Genomic DNA, 18,524 nt, shown 5'->3' with positions numbered 1-18,524 from the left:
GAGGATTTATATATATTGAGGAGGGTACTGACATAATGTGTGTGTGTGTGTGTGCGTGTTTGTGTGTGTGTATATTTGTGTATGTATGAGAGAGGATTTATATATATTGAGGAGGGTACTGAAGAACAGAAGAAAGCAAAAAAGGGGGAAACCGGAGGATAGTAGCTAAGAGAGTATGAAGAATTCAGTCAGGAATGTAGAAGTATGGCACATTCAAGGTAGAAGCCTAGAATAGTTATATATTGTGCATGGGATAGAAATGGCAGTCACATTTGGTTTGTTTTGCTAAAGGCTAACTATGGTAAGCATTTTGCTTGAATTCTCGATACACCACCTTGGCATCAAGTGCATCTTCTGAGGGGGAGAACTTGGGAATTGAGCAAGAATAATATTGATGGAAACCACTCAGAAACCAAGTTAAAAAAATGCCAATTAGCATTATCTTGTAGGTAGGTTTTCCTTTGCTTTTGTGCCTAGCAATGAGTTCTTTCTGGGCTATAACAGTGTTTGATAGGGAAGGCTGAATGGAGAGATTAAGAAAGGGATTTTGACAAGCTTGTAGAGGTATATGGGTCCCATACAAATGGAGGTTTTTACATAGGAGGCTTGACACAGAGACATGGCATCCTAGATAAATGGGTATGTTGAAGATAAAATATCAAAGCTAGTGACCACGTATTTACTTCTTTGTTTTTTATTCATTTTTGTTTATATTGTAAAGTTATTTTAATTTTTTTCATACAATATATTTTGGACATATTCTTTCCCCTCCTCTCAAGTTTTCCAGATCTTTCCTACCTCCTTACCCACCCAACTTCATGGTTTTTTTTTTTTTCTCTTTCGAAAAGACCTGCCCTCCCAACCAAACTAAAACAAAATCAGAAAAGACAAAAAATAAGCACCAAAACAAACCAAGCCAACCAGCACATCATTGCATCCATATCAACTTCTGCTGGCCTGGTCACCTCCAGGCCTGCCCTTCAGTGTGGTTGATACAGCCAATGCTGTCATGTAAGCCTTGAAACGTAGGATAGAGAGGACACACAGCTCGAGGAAAAGGCTCCGTTTTGCTCTTTCACATCTCACATCTTTCATTTAACTTTACCTTTTATGCTAAGAAAGCATAAACCTTTCTCATGCTATAGGTCTTAGCAAGGTATCATTTTAATCCACAATTCATCTACATACTCTATATCCATTGGGGCAAATAGAACCTTTAACATAGTCTCTACCCTTTTGAAGGCCAGTTTCATCTTTATTTTATTTTGGTATCTGCTTGCTGATGCAAAGATGATGAATCCAGGAACAGATTTTATGGGAAATAGTTACAGATTCACGTTCCTCGAATCATAAACATTCTAAGTAAAGATTTTGCCTTAGTGCAGCTGGAGTATCACTTGTACTTTAAATCCAGTCCACATTCGTTCAACTCACATTGAGATTAGAAAACAATTTAACTGAGCATAGAATCTTATTATCTCTAAGGACTGTGGAAAAAAAATAGAAATCAGAAGCATCAAGACCGTTCTTCAGGGCTGTTTTCTTACCAGCTGGATGGCTGTATTAGAAGGTTCTGATGTACTGGCAGATGAGCAGTAGGGCTCAGATGAAAACCCAGCTGTGGATGTATGTCCTGGATGATTCTAAATGAAACACAAGGCTCCACTCTGATGGGAATACCCTCTCTTCAGCCTGTTCTACTCCAGCCTGTGACTGACACAGAAAAAGTACATTTCAAGCCACAGATTGTATTATGATAGCCATGTAACAGCTTCCAGATACTCCTGGTTTAGGTTACAAGAAAAGATCAGGCGAAAGGATGTGGAGAGATGTAAGAATCACATGTAAACCGAAAGCAGATGGCTTTTCATTGTTGGGATTGGTCCTGTCATTGTTCTACAAGAAGAGAAAAACTCTCAGTTTAAACATTACAGCAAATACAATCTGATATATTGATACAAATGCCTGCCGACTCAACAGAGACTTGTTTTTCTCTTGTAGAAGCAAAACCATCCTTGACAGTTGCCCATATTTGTCAATTCTGGCTCTTCACTGGCACCCTCAGCAAATCAATGGACACAAGTTTGAAGGGAAGGAAGGTGATTACATTCAAATTCCAGAGAGGTTACTGGATGTTCCTGAGGCAGAAATGCCGGATGCGAAAAGTGCATGCACATTAGTACAGTTTGTGGAGTACAGCAGCCAGCAGTGGTTCATTACAGGAGACAACCTTCCTGCCTTAAAAGACAAGGTACTCTCTCATTTTTTAAAATCAACTGCTATTTTATCTTTTTTCCTTTAGCAGACAAACTTGGAACACATTTGATTAGACTTTATTTTGGTCAGATACATGGAAAATTTTCTCTCTTCATAAGCCATTTGTAGAGTTTTGGGCTTCAAATGTAGGTGGAAATGTTGACTTTCTTTTTTGTGGTGTGTGTGTGTGTGTGTGTGCATGTGCATATGTATCAACAAAGTATAAAACTAGAGCTTTCCTTGCTGTAATATCTTGGCACATACCTATCTTTTAAGAAAGTCAGCCTATGATATTTACAGTGAGTGTTGTCAGCTAAAAGCTGTGACAGTGAAAAGCCAGTCAGAGTCTGGAAGTGAGCCAGCTAGTGGGACTGAAGAGAACACTGTAGGCACTAGGTACTGGAGAAATGGAGTCCAGTTCCAACTGGCAGACTCAGTTGTAATGCTAATTGGAAAATTACCACTAAATTTCTCATTTCTTCTGACAATATAGGTGTTGTCTTTGAATGTGAAAGGTCAGAGTGCACAACCCCTGCCTAAGAACAATGAGCTTCTCTACAGGATTTATGCAGCTGAGCCTAGAATTGTTCCTCACACATCTCTGTGTCTCCTCTGGAATCAGGCTGCTGCCAGGTATGGCTATTAAGTCTTATGTTCGGTGTTTGCTGCTTCCCTTCCTGAAAGCACTGCATCTGCTTGTACAACACATAGATAGTAGCCTCGAGGAAGACTTCAGAAAGGAGAGCAATACCTTCTGTAAAACAGTAGCAAAACTAGTCTAGCATCATTCCAATGGAGACTCTGTTGATAGTAAACTCTGTGTGCAGTATAGCATTCTTTCTTCATTACAGATCTTCTCAAGGGCTATATTGCAAGCCCTTCAGTAATTGAACTTATCTGTTCACTTGTTACACATGAAAGCAAATTCCTTTCTACACCCCTGACCTCTGTGGTTCAGTGTCTGAGCCTTATGTTTAGAGGGATCGACAGAGTTTAAGAATTCTTGATCACAGCTGACTTAAAGCCCATTTAGGGAATACATCCGGATAAAAGCATAAATGAGAGGTTGAGTGTTTCTTTGAGTCTCTTTGGCCTCTGGAGTTGAGTTCCTGAAGAAATTACTATCACTCAGAGCCAGTGCTATGTGGTCTGGTCGTGTTAGGAGAAGGCTCAACTGTCAATGTCAGCCACGAGATTTTGTTTATTACTGAAGTATAGGCTGACAGGAAAACCAAACAATCCATTTGGGTTAATTTCTCTTTCCCTGCAATAAAACATTTTGAATGGAAATTCCTAATGCCTGATGCTGGATCTTAAACCTGATACAGAAATGTCTCCGTATATGATGGTTCAACCTAGCAATTTCATACTTGAAGCTTATGCAAAAGTATGTGCTTTACTGAAACTGCTCACATTTTGAACTCTGATCTTTCCCACATATGATATGCCATATGATGCTCTCTCATGATGCTGAACAGTGGCAGTGAGCCATGGCTCTTAGCAACATGATCACAAGGGTAAATAAGCAAGTGTGTTGCATTGCTAAACTGTGGTGTTCAGTGGGCTAGATATAATAAAGACATCTACAACACACATTTTAAAATAAACAGTGTGTTTAACAGTCTGTAAGTCAAATAATAATATTAACAATAATTCACAAATGATCTTTAACCCTCATCTAATGCATAATGGAAGCTTCAAGATGAAATCTGCGTTTTGAATTGGGAAGTTTTACATCATTAGAAAAGTAATGGGATCAAGATTATTGAAAAACTGTATTCAAGAAGTAGCCACTGATTGACAGTCAGTAAGACAAACTTCCATGAGAGAAGTACTGGAAGTTCCTTATAAAATATATTTATGATACATGACTCAAGGGACTCATAGGAAAGCAAATATATTATTAGTTGCTGGTCTTTTGCTATGATGAGACACTCTGACCAAGGCCACTTACAAATGAAAGTATTTAATTTGGGACATGCTTACACTTTCAGAGGATTAGACTTAATTCCCGTCATAGGAGGGAGCATGGCAGGGAGCAAGTTGCCATGGCACTGGAGCAGAAGATGGGGGTTTATATCTTATCTGTAAGAGAGAGAGAGAGAAACAGAGAGAGACAGAGAGAGAGACAAAGAGAAAGACTGGGCTTAGCATGGGCTTTTGAAACCTTAAAGCCCACTCCTGGTGACACACCTCCTCTAATCAGGCCACACCTATTTCAATAAGGCCACATCCCATTAATCTTCAAACAGCTCCACCAATTCCAGGTACTCAAATATATGAGTCTATGGGGTTAACTCTACATATACAATGGTTTTATGTCAATTTTACACAAGCTCAAGGCATCGGAGACTAGGGAGCCTCAATCGAGAATATATATCCATAAGATACAGCTGTAAGGCATTTTCTTAATTAGTAATCAATGGGGGAGTTAATTGTGGGTAATGCTATCCCTGGAATGGTAGTCCCAGGTTCTATAAGAAAGCAGACTGAGCAAGCCACGCAGAGCAAGCCATGCAGAGCAAGCCAGCAAGGTGCACTCTTCGACAGCCTCTAGATCAGTTCCTGCCTCCAGGTTCCTTCCCTGCTTGAGTTCCTGTACTGACTTCTTTTGGTCATGTAAAGCAGTGTGGAAATGTAAGCCACATAACTCCTTTCCTCCTCAGTTTTCTTTTTGGTCATGGAGTTTGTTGTAGCAATAGAAACCCTAACTAAGACAGCTGTGCTGTTCAATAGGGAACCACACAACACAAGCCATGGCTCTGATGGTCTGTTGGGATTCATAGAAGCCATGGCTACACTGATCTGTCAGGATTCACACATGGCATGGCTATATGCAAAGCAGTGGGAAATTTTGAATGACAGAGAAGAGCACATTTGTTTTAGGATGCATAAGGCTGCTGCACCGTTGCTGGGAGGGCTAACTTCCTCGGTACAGCAAATGCCCTGGCAGGTGTGGTTGGCATGCATGCACACTGCTTCTTAAGGTGTCATGGTGGAATCTGTTGGGTCATGTTCTGGACAAGATGTTCCCTCCAGTGTTTCTTCTGGAAAATGTAGTCTGCTCAAGTCTTGAGTAAAGAACATTTAATTCAGCTAGTTATTTTTCCTTTTAAAACAATCCTAACATCTTTGAAATATTATTGAAAGATCAGTGACTATTGTCTTTTGTTCTAGCTGGTTGTCTGACGGCCAGTTTTGCAAAGTGGTTGAAGATGCTTTGGACTATGTGGAATGTGCCTGTTCACACATGTCTATGTATGCTGTCTACGCCCAGACTGACAACTCATCATCGTATAATGAAGCTTTTTTCTCTGCTGGGTTGATATGCATTTCAGGTCAGTTGCAAGGTTTCCAAGTCATGCATTTTAAAATCTATGTGAGAATGAACCTTTCTCACAGTTCTTTTGTGTATGTAAGATATGAATGTACTAGAACGCAGCATTGTCCCGTTGTTTTTGTTTTTTTTTTTTTTTTTTTTTTTTTTTTTTTTGGTTTTTCGAGACAGGGTTTCTCTGAGTAGCCCTGGCTGTCCTGGAACTCACTTTGTAGACCAGGCTGGCCTCGAACTCAGAAATCCACCTGCCTCTGCCTCCTAAGAGCTGGGATTAAAGGCGTGCGCCACCACCGCCTGGCTTGTCCCTTGTTTTAATCATTAATGAATACAACCATCAGTTATGGAGGACTGCCTCTGTTAACTCCTGAACAGTATGGGATACTGTTCATGTAAGCTAGAGGCTAGATAATTGGATAGGGAGCTGTTCATGGTGTATTGTGCTTTAGAACTCAGACTCTACAGTTAGAACATTGGGAGGATATAAGTCAATACATATAAAGATTTTGTGTTTTCCTTAAAAGAGATAGTCTTCCCCATCAGTTGATTGGCAGTCGACAACTTCAGAATTATAAATATATAAAACCCTATGAAAGAAATTATCTTTCACTCAACATATGTAGTCTCTCTTTTATTGCAGTCATAGGAACTTGGACTTTATTAATGTCTATCAAACTGTTTCCATACACCCTAACTATATAGACTTATCCTCCTGTGCTGGACAGTGTGATGAGAAGAATCCTTCCACTACTTCAAGCCTTATCTCTGCTTTTGCTGTACCCTATTTTCCCTTGTAAAGCACCCCACACATTGTCTCTTGGAACAATATGCTATGCACATAATTTGGTATGGGATAATGACTAAACCATAACTTTGCAGCCAGGTTGCCTTAGTTCAAGCCCTGATGCTGTCATTGGCTAGTTCTAGGAAATGGAGTAAATTATTGATTTTATGAGTCAATATACCACAGAATTCCCACCCTCAATGTACTTAGGATTACAAGTCATCTTGAATTTCAGGGTAGTAAGTGTATTAACTCACACACATCTGATATTCTTTAGTGATGATTTTTTTCTGTTATTGAGAGGTATTATCTTTCTAAATATATTGTACCATTAATCCATCTAATAATCTTTATTCATTAGAAAGTCTTTTTGGCAATAAAGTCAATAACTAATTATTATTCTTGGCTTAGTCGTTAAGTGTTTCCAGTATAATTTAATTTTACATAGTTATAACTTTCCTTATGGTATGTGAATTTTGAGTCTTAGGTTCCATCACAAAAATTAAAGAACTTCCTATTCATAATTAGATCTTTCATAAAAGGTGGACGACATTTCTTCCCCAGTAAATCCTTCCAGGTGAATATGGCTCTGAAATCAGAGGGACTCGTGTACTTCAGTAGTGGCACGTTTTAATCAATGAAACGTCATAGAATAGTGAAATACATTCTTAACTATACTGAAATAAAAGTCTACATATTATTTTACAAACAAATTGAAGTACTGCTGTGACCTACAGGAATCTCCTGCTTTATAGAAACATTGAACACGAAAAGAAGTTTTGTCAATTTCATGTAGATATAGCAGAACCTGAGCATGTCCTAGGAGATCTGGTGGCCATTCGGTATTTCCTATGTTGGTGCAGAAAAGGAGACACGGACCTGCTCACACCCTTGAGATCCTAAATGTTAATATCCACATTTGTACCTTTGACTTGGGGATCAGGGTCCAGACTTTGAAATTATGATTCTGTTTTCTCTTGTATTCAGATGTTTAATAAGTAAGGCATTGAAATCCTGTCCATTTTTGCCACCGTTTTCTCTTCATTAGAACCAATGCCCATTCCTCTGATGGGCCTTACAGGAATTAGAATATTCTAATTCCATAAAGGAATTAGAATTTTCTAATTCCATAAAGGAATTAGAAAAGACAACTGGCTGTTTCTTACATACACATACAGCGTAGTTTGGATCAGGCCAAATGGGATGGCTCAGGTTTGGTAACAATTAACTGGTTCTTTTCAGGAGTGCAGTAATGCACACATTCATAGGGGCTGGTCTCTTTGTTAGTTTTAGTCACAGTAAATTCTGGGATGTCTGTGGCAGGATGCCTTGCAGTTCTGCTTCATGGTGTAGAGCAGAAGGGTCGAAATGCTGACAGTTTGAGATGTGGGTGGAGGGGGACAGAGGCTTAGAAACCCTCCATTTAGAGAGGCGAAGCGGGGAGGATACACCTGGAAGTTCCCAGGTTTGCCAAATACAAGAAAAGGAACCTAAGGCTATTTATTCCTTAGAGTGAAAAAGATAAAAGGACATATGCAATAAAAAGGGGCTCTCTGCATTCTCTGCCTCTCCATGGAGACGACTTGGGAGAAGTGTAAATTAAGATGGCTTCGGGTGACAATGTCAGAATCCAATATAATTACTAATAAGACCAGCCAGGTTTGCGGTGCATGCGTGCAACTGCCTGGATGACAATGATTACAGATCATCCTGGGCTTTTCTGTAGCTCTTAGAATCCTATCCCATGTAGATGACTGTCTAATTGGATTTTTTTTCTGACTGCATTTTTAACAAAGTTCTACAATCTTATAACTTTAACAAGATCCTACAACAATCATTGCATAGTTCTTTTCCGCTTTAGCTGACTGAATGAACTCAGGTGTGTTGATGTGTCTGAAGTTCAATGTCCTGTAATGCGAGTGGCTCTGCACTGTTTTAGAGGTGGGCCTGATCTCATATTGGTATCGCTTGCTTTAACGTATTTTCTGAACTAAAGTGTCCTTTGTTGATTGGCTAATCGTTCTATCTACTTAAAATCGAATACTAAGTGTGTGAATGCCCACACAATGTCAATTCCATATTAAACAATAATTTGTAAATGGCTAAATATAAGCCTTCCAGGTTAAGAAAGTTAACAAAAAATATTTGAAGATGATCATTCTTTTGTTCAATCTTTCATAGAATAGCAAAATTCTTAAGGTGTGCCTTTTTTCTCCTCTGAAAGGAGAAATGTTGATAAGTTTTCAAGGTAATAAAAACCAGCTAGTCCTGAAAAGATTTCTGACAGTAACAAAAGTCGTTATGAAGCAACTCAGAATACACACAAGGGGGTTGGGGTAGGGTTGCCAGAGAAACAGAGCCTCAATAATTAACAAGTTAAATCTGAACACAATTGCATTCACCTCAGAATTGTTTTCCTAAAATGTTAGTTTTGAAACTTTTGGTCAACTTCCTTTAGAAACATCAAGTTCAGATTTTTCAGAAACCATTGTCTTGAAATACCTATTATGATTATGGAGGAGTGTGCTATCCAAATAATTTCATTCAATTAAGTGATACCTTATCCCCAAGGGAAAACCTTTAAATAATGCATAGGACTTTAAAAAAAACCAAGAGTTTGAAGGGACAAATCTAGATGAGAAAGCAGTCACTTAGTCCTAAAATGCTTGGCACAGCATACGGATGATAGGTTTAACTAGCAGTGTCTGCAAAGGAGTTTTATTTGGCATGAGTTGGGCTGCACGTAAGAGGAGGCACTGAAAACATCTTAGGTTGGCTTAGTTCCCAGAATGAACAATTAGGCCCCTTAGGATACCGATGCTGCTGAGATCCCGCCTCTCCTCCTACCTTACTATGCCGAGGAGACCGACCATCTCTTCTTATTTCCCTGCTCTGTGTTCCTCACACAGCTCTACTTTGCCTTTTTCTGCTGTGGTCTCAGTTGGCTGTAACACCTTTAGCATCAAACTGGCAGTGTCCAGGTGTAGCAAGGCAGAATCCACATTAAAAGCAAATGGAAACCGTTATAAAAGTCACCTAGAATGCTGTCCTGACATCTCCTTGACCAAACCATGTTCAGTGAACATTCATAAGCCAGTAACTTTCTGGAACAGGAGACAGGCAAAATTGGACACAATCCTTGGGAGACCAGCCAGCATCCATCTTGCTGAGTATTGCTGGACACAGCACCTGACATCCAGTGCTTTCAATCTTATTTCTTTTTTTTTTTTTTAAAGATTTCATTTTTATTTATTTTATGTGTATGCATACACTGTAGCTGTACAGATGGCCATGTGTGTGGTTGCTGTTGATCTCAGGACCTCTGCCGGCCCCACTTGCTCCGGCCAGCTCACTTGGGCCTCACTGGTCCTGCTTGCTCCAGTGTAATTTACTGCAGCTGTCTTCAGAAGCACCAGAAGATGTCCGATCTCATTAGGGGTGGTTGTGAGCCACCATGTGGTTGCTGGGATCCGAACTCAGGACCTTCGGAAGAGCAGTCAGTGCTCTTACCCGCTGAGCCATCTCGCCAGCCCTCAATCTTATTTCTTGTTGGAAAAAAAAAATAAGTAACTCATAGTGCTTCAGACCAGATGTAATTTTTGCATGTGTCAACTTTGTACATTCAAGTCATATTATCTTAGTCACTTCCATATAAATTCTTCTGAAATGCAACATATTCTTTCCTTACTCAGGAGCAATGACCAGTTCTCTGCAATAGGGCTCTCTGTGATGATTACGATGTTTTACACAGTATGTGGTAGACTGGCAACGGGTGGTCCTGAATCCTTGGAATATGACTGACTTTTAAATTCTATTTCATTTAACATATGAAAATTTCAACTATTTCCCCAGGCTGGTCGCTCCTGTGCTCAGGTTTGACTCCTTCATTACCAAGGCTCTTATCTCTCTGGCTACAGAATCTCTTCCCCTATTCCATGAACTTGTGTGCTTCAAGGGGCTTCTTGCTGACATTCATTCCCACTGGAGACCTTTTTTAGGGTTGATTGTCTTTGTTCTCATTCTTAGCTCATCAGTAGCAGAAATCAAAGTACATTGATGGAGGCAAAACTTAAAGAATCAACTCCGTCGCGGCATTTGTAATGAAACAGTAGAATCACAGGTAGCAAGAGGTAGAAAGGTGAGAAAAAAAATAAAGCCAGAGAGCCAATACTGACTTAAGATGACAATTGTAAGCTGATCTCATTAGGATTCATCTAGAGGGAGCAGGGATAGGGAGAGTGATAGACAGACACATGAAAATGCAACATTTATACGTTTTTTTTTTTTTTTTTAAAGAAAATTGTAGAAAATGTACTAACATTTGTCTTGCATGGGGCTAAATTAAAGGTTTTTTTTTCCTATCTGTAAAATATACTGAACAACAATGTCTCCTGGCCCTGCCTACTCACATATAAACATATTTATATTCACATACATGTATTCACATATCCAAGATTGTGTATACACATAAACTCTTTGGTCAAGTCAGATGGCAGCAAAGAACAGATCTCTGCTTCAGGTCTGCATCGTAACTAAACCCCGTGTCATCAGGGTTACTAGTTTGTGAACAGCCATGCTTGCTTCTACCATCCCTCTCTCCAATGTGTAGAAAATCATTTGTGTCAGTGGATTAAACGTGAAGGCTCTTTCTCTCTCAGCCCAATTTATAATCCACATGGGGCTAGAAAAAGAGAAATATGGCTCATCAAGCGGATTGTTTCTCTACAGAATTGCCAAGAAAAAAAAATGTTAAGACTGTCGGGTGCGTATTTAGGTAATACATGAAGTCGTTATAGTTTGTTATACTTTATTTTAGAAATTCTATCATTATACATTCTATGTTTATGATCTGAATATTTATATTAAGGAACTGAAGCTAAGGAACTGCAATTAAAATATTTCTTTGTAAATGTTAAGTATGTATCCTGAACTTAAGTACTTAGATTCCAGACTGAGGAAAGGTTATTTTGCTAAATTTGTATATTAGTTTAAGTGCTTTGAGTATTTAAATTCATATGTAGTGATTTAGAAACTCGGTAACTAAAATATTTATTTCTTTAAAGCCTAAGTATTCTAGATCACGTCCAAAGCCAGATCGGCTCGCCTAGTGTAGAGCACAGCTGGCTCAAGATTCTCAGCAGAGGAGAATTCTTCATTGAAAGAATAAACCAGTGTTCTATTTAGTTTCAGATTGCTGTGATAAAACCTAAAGCATCTTGGAGAGCAAAGGGTTGATTGCAGCTCAGATACTGTCAACCATGAATGAAAGTCAGGGCAGGGGCTCAAGGAAGGAACCTGGAGGCCGGAACCGAAGCAGAGGGCGTAGAGGCCATGGTTTCCTGGCTGGCTTCTCCATTGCTCGCTCACTCAGTCAGCTGCTGTTTTGAATGACCCAAGATCACCTTCCTCATAGCAAGGCCCTCCCAAGAAATTATCAAGAAAATGCCCCACACACTTTCTTTCTTTCTTTCTCTCTTTCTTTCTTTCTTTCTTTCTTTCTTTCTTTCTTTCTTTCTTTCTTTCTTTCTTTCTTTCTTTCTTTTTTTTCGAGACAGGGTTTCTCTGTATAACCCTGGCTGTCCTGGAACTCACACACTTTCTTATGGGCCAATCTGAGGGAGGCATTTTCTCATTTAAGCTTCCCTCGTGCCCTCTGGTTTGTGTTAAATTGAGATAAAAACCTAACCAGCGCAGCTAGATAACTCCAAAACAGTCTGCCTAGAGGCTAATACAACCCAGCCCACTTTCCTGTCTCTGGTTTTGAATCCTGAACTAGAACCAGTGGCCATGGTAGCATTTTAACGAAGCTTTGTGTCCATAATCAGATGTTTCTAAGCTTGTCACACTTAATTGTACTAAATTTCTGTGATGGAACAGGAATATGATAGAGACTTGATCACTGAAATAAGGAAAAAATCACTAAATTATTCTTATGAAATACAGTGAGCAGGAAATGTGTGTATTCCTCCCCTGGCTGGTACTCAGGCCTTTGCCTTCAATTGTTACCACTGACCCCAGGAAACTTGCAGGAGATACATATTCATGATCATGTGATTTATAATGAGAAGAAAAATGTGGTTAGCACTTGCTTTTATGTCGGTATATCGTATACACACATAAGCACACACCTGGAGGGACTTTAAGCGACTTGTGATTATCCTAGAGACAGAAAGGACACATTAGTGAGTTGTGAGCACCAGGCCCAGTAGTGGAGAATGGAAAAGCTGCCACACTTGGCATGACTGACCTGTCTGCAGGAGCACTGTCACCTGTGTGGGTAGGTTCCCAGGCAGCTGGAACACCTGCACACCTGTCCCAGAGTGCTACGGCAGTTGTGCTAAGACTGGACTGCTCCCGACTTCTGGAGGAGTTGTAGATAAAAAGTCTTCTACCTCGTTACAGAAAGCTTCTATTGCTCTCTTGAAATATAAAATATAATTAAACCCTTTCCTCTAAAATGCGGTCTGAGAGGCATTTCTAAATGGAAAACGAAGCCAGAAGACCCCATGTAGGTTATTTTGTAGATGCTTAATTCTTGTTTTTTTTTTTCTTCTAACATATGGTTTACTCTAAAAGATCACACCACAATTTCAGAGAATATTTCGGAGAACCAAATGTTAAATTATTGCAACGTCTCTTGTTTGTCAAAATGGCATTGATATTAAATGAAGTAATATATGAAAACCACATGGGTAAGTGGCATGTGTGTGCCAATATTTGTAAGGCTTCAGTGATTCCTACACAAAATAAACTGACCCACAAGAATGTGTGGTTAGAAAGCCTGTGAACAAGTAGATAATTACTGTTTATTAAATTACTATCTGGAAATTTTAAGGCAGAAAATATCCACAAAGAATCTGCCTTCAAGGTCCGGTACGATGGGGCCGTAATTCTAGCACCCAGGTGGCCGAAGAAGAGGATTGCAATTTCAAGACCATAGTAGACACACAGGCTTATTGATGCTAATGACAGCTAGAGTTCACATCTCTAATACTTAATTCCGTTGTGGAAGAAAGAAAAAAAATGTTCTGGTTTTGACATGCAGCGGCGGCGCAGGGTTAGCTGAGAGTTCAGCTAGCTGTGCTGGAATCATATATCTGCTTCTGTAGCTGAAGATGGGTAACTATGAACTTCAGCCTTTGGAGGATCAGTCACAGTTTTATGCTCAAAAAGATCTAGTCCCCTTTCTAATTACTTCTATTTACCCAAGCCATTCATTCTTAAAAAAACAGATTTAAAATTAGGATGAAAAGCATTTAAAAAAAAAAAAGTGAAGCTCACTCATAGCAACATAGAAAAATAAAGTGCTTATTAAAAGTGTTAACGCTGTTTATGTATGACTTCCTTTTTCCATGGCAGACAACTTATACATAATTGGAAAATTAAAGTTCATCCCTTGGGTTAACTGATAAATTTGGAGATTATATGTATCATGCAAAGTGGGCTATGTGGAACTTCCAGCATGATCATTCCCAGAGGGTTATACTCTGCTGTATACTGGGCTTTTGTGATTAACTGTCCCAGAGATGTTTTGTTCTGTACATATGATCTTTCATGGATTATGAAACCTCACGTGGGCTCTTTGGTTTCCACAGGTCTCTGCTTGGCTGTTGTTTCACACGTGTTCTGTGCCCGACACTCCATGTTTGCAGCTAAGCTCCTGACTCACATGATGGCGGCCAGCTTAGGAGCTCAGGTAGGAGACAGATGACATTCATGCTTCATTATGACTCACATGATGGCAGCCAGCTTAGGAGCTCAGGTAGGAGACAGATGACATTCATGGTTCATTATGACTCACATGATGGCAGCCAGCTTAGGAGTCCAGGTAACACTCATGGTTCATTAGGAGATGTCTGGGTCTCCTTTTCTGTGATCCTTGAACTGAATGTCCATGTATAGTTTTTCTCAACTTAGTTGAAATTAGCTTATTTACTTTGCACTTGAGCAATATGGAGAAGAAAAGGAGCATACAAAATAATAATATCACCCCAATATGTGTATTTAAGAAAACATACTTTTTGAGATTATAATATAATTACATCATTGCTGTTTCATTTTTCTGTGTCCAAATTTTCCCACATACCTTGCTCTCTGTCAAATTTGTGGGCTTTATTTTCAGTATTGTTTTCAGGCTGACCATTTGCTATTGGATAACCAACTGTGTGATCTTCTCTGGGAAGACTATTTCATGTATTCTCAGTGTTTGTGTGTGTGTGTGAGTTTGTATGCTTGTATGTGTATGTGTGTGTTTGCATATGTGTGGTTTTGTATGTGTTTGTGTGTGTTATTTGTGTTTGTATGTGTGTGTTTGTGTGTGTGTGTGTGTGTGTGTGTGTGTGTGTGTGTGTGTGTGTGTATACATGCACAGGCACACAAACGCTGTGGCATGATTGTGGAACTCAGAGTACAGATTCCCTCCACTGCTTCACTCTTATCACCCAGTGGGATCCAGGAGTCCAGCTCAGGTCATAAAAGCACTTGCCCACCTTAGGAACTAGTTGGCTGATTTCTTCTTCTAGTTCTCCTTTTTAAATTGAAAATATTTTTTCATACAGTGTATTTTTTCATGATTTCCCTCCTTCATCTTTTCCCATATCCTCCCCAGTTCTCCACCCTTCCTATTAAATATCTCCTTTCTCTCTCTTTAGAAAACAAATAGGCAATAAATAAACGAAGGAATACACACACACACACACACACACACACACACACACACACACACATACATGTAAAAGAAAAGAAAATGAAAAAGCACAAGAAACACAAAAAAAACCCCATGATAACACAACCTTGGAAACATAATATACAAGTAAAAGACCAGTTGATAAATTAATGCTGAACCAGAGCAACATCAGACAAAGACTCCACGCAGATACCATGGGATTTGTTTTGTGTTGGTCTTCTACTGCTGGGCATGGGGCCTACCCTTCAGTGTGGTTATAGCCTAATGAGAATCCAATGGAGAAAACGAATTTTTGCTTTTCAAGCATTTGTCAGTTGGAGGTGGCTTTTTAGCAATGGAGGCTTGTGTCCACTCCCTCCAGTCAGTGCTGGAACCATGTCTGCTCAGGTCCAGTGTAGACACTGTTCTCTTGTACCATCCATTGCTTTGGCACTAAACACTTTCCCGTATCCTCTTCTGCACGGCTCCCCCAGCCAGGGGTGGCAGGCAGAGGAAGTGTTTGATGAGGACATCACAGTTACGACTGAGTATTCCACAGTCTCTCATTCTCTGTACAGTGTCCAGCTATGTATCTCCATATGATTTCCCATCTACTTCTGGAGGAAGCTTCTCTGATGATGGCTGAGTTAGACACAGATCTATAGGCAGAGCAGAATGTCATTGGGAATCATTTTACTGCTGCATTCCCAGTAAGATAGTACTTGGTTTTTGTCTAGACCCATGGCCTATCTCTTCCCTGATTCATGGACACCTGAGCAGTGTGCCATGCATTCAGAGTGACTGGGCCTGCTTATATGCATGGACTCAACTTGTGTAAATTCTTCATTGAACACAGTTACTCGTCAAGCACAGGTATCCTTTGTTGAGGTTCTAGAGGGGCTAAAATGGAAAAGTATCAGAAACATTGGCACTCTGTTGTATTTTTTTTCTGTCCCAGGAGTGACAATGTCTTTTAAATGTCACAACCTGTTTTTCAGAGAAAAATGAAGGACTGCACTCCAGATTATGTTTTCAAAGTACATGCAAACAGTAGACAGTAGCAGCTGTTTCCAAAGGGGCTTGCACTGAATTTGACAAGGCAATTTACATTACCTTAGGATGCCTTCATGACTGTCTGATCTTGCCTTTGCTTCTTGTATGTAACACAGCAAAGAACCTGCCTTCCATAATTAGATTTTATTTGGCTGTATTCACCACCTATTTTGGTGGGGTGTTTTGGCAGCAGCATTTATACAAGATTTAATTATAACATCATGTTATTATAGACAGTTCTTCAGCATGCTAGCAGACAAATTTGCGAATGTCTGGGGATGAGAGAAAAGACCAGAATCTGTGTTAGAATATTGGCTTCTGGTTCACATTGTGCTTAACATGGATTTTGAAGAAAATAATTAGTCAGGTATGTATACTTCCAGTGTATTTTTAGAATAGGTAAAACAATATGGCATAAAATCATGCAAGGGATGATTTTTTTTTATATTTTTTTTTTTTTTTTTTGAGACAGGGTTTCTCTGTTTAGCCCTGGCTGTCCTGGAACTCACTCTGTAGACCAGGCTGGCCTCGAACTCAGAGATCCGCCTGCCTCTGCCTCCCAAGTGCTGGGATTAAAGGCGTGCGCCACCACCGCCCGGCTGCAAGGGATGATTTATGGCAAAAATATCTCAATAGCTTATTTTTACCCAGTATAGTGGTTTAGTTATTTCATGTCAGAAGCCATACAGTGTACAGTTGGTATAATTTCCATAAGAAATACTCAATGAATTTACCAGCTGCCTGGATATTTAAAAATCATATCTAACTTAAAGTGAATGTTCTTTTCACTTGGCTAGACAAGATATTTTTTAATTAATTAATTTATTTATTTTTACACTCCATATTTTATCCTCACTCCCCGCCCCCTGTCTACCCTCCAACTGCTCCACATCCCACACCTCCTCCTCACCCCATCTCCATGTGCATGTCCCCACCCCCACCCCACCTGACCTCTAAAGTCCCTGGGTCCTCCAGTCTCTTTAGGGTTAGGTGCATCATCTCTAAATGAACACAGACCCAGCAGTCCTCTTCTGTATGTGTGTTGGGGGCCTCATATCAGCTGGTGTATACTGCCTGCTTGGTGGTCTAGTATTTGAGAGATCTCAGGAGTTCAGAGTAATTGAGACTGCGGGTCCTCCTACAGGGTCACCCTTTTACTCAGCTTCTTTCAGCCTGCCCTAATTCAACAACAGGGGTCAGCTGCTTCTGTCCATTGGTTGGGTGCAAATATCTGCATCTGACTCTTTCCCCTACCTGTTGGGTGTTTGGGAAGGCAGTCATGATAGGTCCGTTTTTTGTGAGCACTCCATAGCCTCAGTAATAGTGTCAGGCCTTAGGACCTCCCCTTTGAGCTGGATCCCACTTAGGGCCTGTCGCTGGACCTTCTTTTCCTCAGGCTCCTCTCCATTTCCATCCCTGTAATTCTTTCACATGGGAACAGTTATGGGTCAGAGTTATGACTGTGAGATGGCTCACCTCCCCCTTATTTGACGCCCTGTCTTCCTGCTGGAGGTGGGCTCTATAAGTTCCCTCTCAAATACTATCGGGTATTTTATCTAAGATCCCTCCATTTGAACCCTGAGAGTCTCTCACCTTCCAGGTTTCTGGTGCATTATGGTGGGTCTCAACCTCCTATCTCCTGAGGTTACCTGTTTCCATTCTTTCTGCTGGCCCTCAGGGATTCAGTCCTTTTCCTTCATCCAATACCAGATCAGGTTCCCTTATCTCCCCTACTGCATCCCCCATCCACTTTTCCTCCCAGGTCCCTCTCTCCTTCCCCACTTGCTTTCTTCTCCCTCCCAAGAGGGACTGAGACGTCCTCACTTGGGCACTTCAGTTTGTTGACCTTTTTGAGCTCTGTGGACTATATTTTGTATATTCTGTTCTCTTTTTTGGGCTAATATCCACTTATTAGTGAGTACATACCATGCATGTCCTTTGGGGTCTGAGTTACCTCACTCAGGATGAGATGATGTCCTCATTCTTAATAGCTGGGTAGTATTCCCTTGTGTAAATGGACCACATTTTCTGTATCCTTTCTTCTGTCGTGGAACATCTAGGTTGTTTCCAGCTTCTGGCTAGAGATTTTAAAGATGTATTTTATTTTTAGCTCAGAGAGACTAAAGTGGCAAAGCGTAGGGTCTGCCTGGGTCTGCACCAGGTCCTCTGTATATAACTTATGGCTGTTAGCTTGGGGTTTTCGTGGGACTCCTAAGAGTGGGAGCCAGTGTGTCTCTGACTCTCTTGCCTGCTCTTGGGACTCTTTTCCTTCTGGTGGGTTACCTTTCCAGCCTTGATGTGAGGGTTTTTGCCTTGTCTTACTGTTTTTTGTTTTGTCCTGTTTGGCTGTTGCCTGCAGTTTGGTTATTGGAGACCTTCTCTTTTCTGAAAGGATATGAAGTGGGGATATAGCTGGGAAGAAGGAAGGTGGG

The 18,524-nt window shown here is 40.3% G+C and overlaps 1 protein-coding gene and 1 long non-coding RNA gene across 5 annotated transcripts in view; one reads left to right on the top strand and one right to left on the bottom strand.

The window, feature by feature from the left end:
* Window positions 1-18,524, top strand: part of Adgrv1 (adhesion G protein-coupled receptor V1) — a 543,529-nt gene that overhangs the window by 236,872 nt on the left and 288,133 nt on the right. For 3 of the 4 annotated variants that reach the window (XM_031360570.1, XM_031360571.1, XM_031360569.1), the window contains 4 exons: window positions 2,002-2,251; window positions 2,750-2,889; window positions 5,434-5,594; window positions 13,970-14,070. In XM_031360570.1, the coding sequence (XP_031216430.1) occupies window positions 2,002-2,251; window positions 2,750-2,889; window positions 5,434-5,594; window positions 13,970-14,070 (652 nt within the window). Of the gene's footprint in view, window positions 1-2,001; window positions 2,252-2,749; window positions 2,890-5,433; window positions 5,595-13,969; window positions 14,071-18,524 lie in introns of those variants that run through there. The other variant, XM_031360572.1, reaches the window with a different exon arrangement.
* LOC116083797 lies at window positions 1,647-12,745 on the bottom strand. The gene is made up of 4 exons (XR_004115918.1): window positions 12,622-12,745; window positions 12,503-12,533; window positions 4,243-4,341; window positions 1,647-1,713 (listed from the first exon to the last, which is right to left on the bottom strand). It is a non-coding gene; the product is annotated as an uncharacterized LOC116083797 (long non-coding RNA).

This window comes from Mastomys coucha, unplaced genomic scaffold (assembly GCF_008632895.1).
Source record: "Mastomys coucha isolate ucsf_1 unplaced genomic scaffold, UCSF_Mcou_1 pScaffold8, whole genome shotgun sequence".
NCBI lineage: Eukaryota > Metazoa > Chordata > Mammalia > Rodentia > Muridae > Mastomys > Mastomys coucha.
This window is presented reverse-complemented; position numbering and strand designations above follow the sequence as displayed.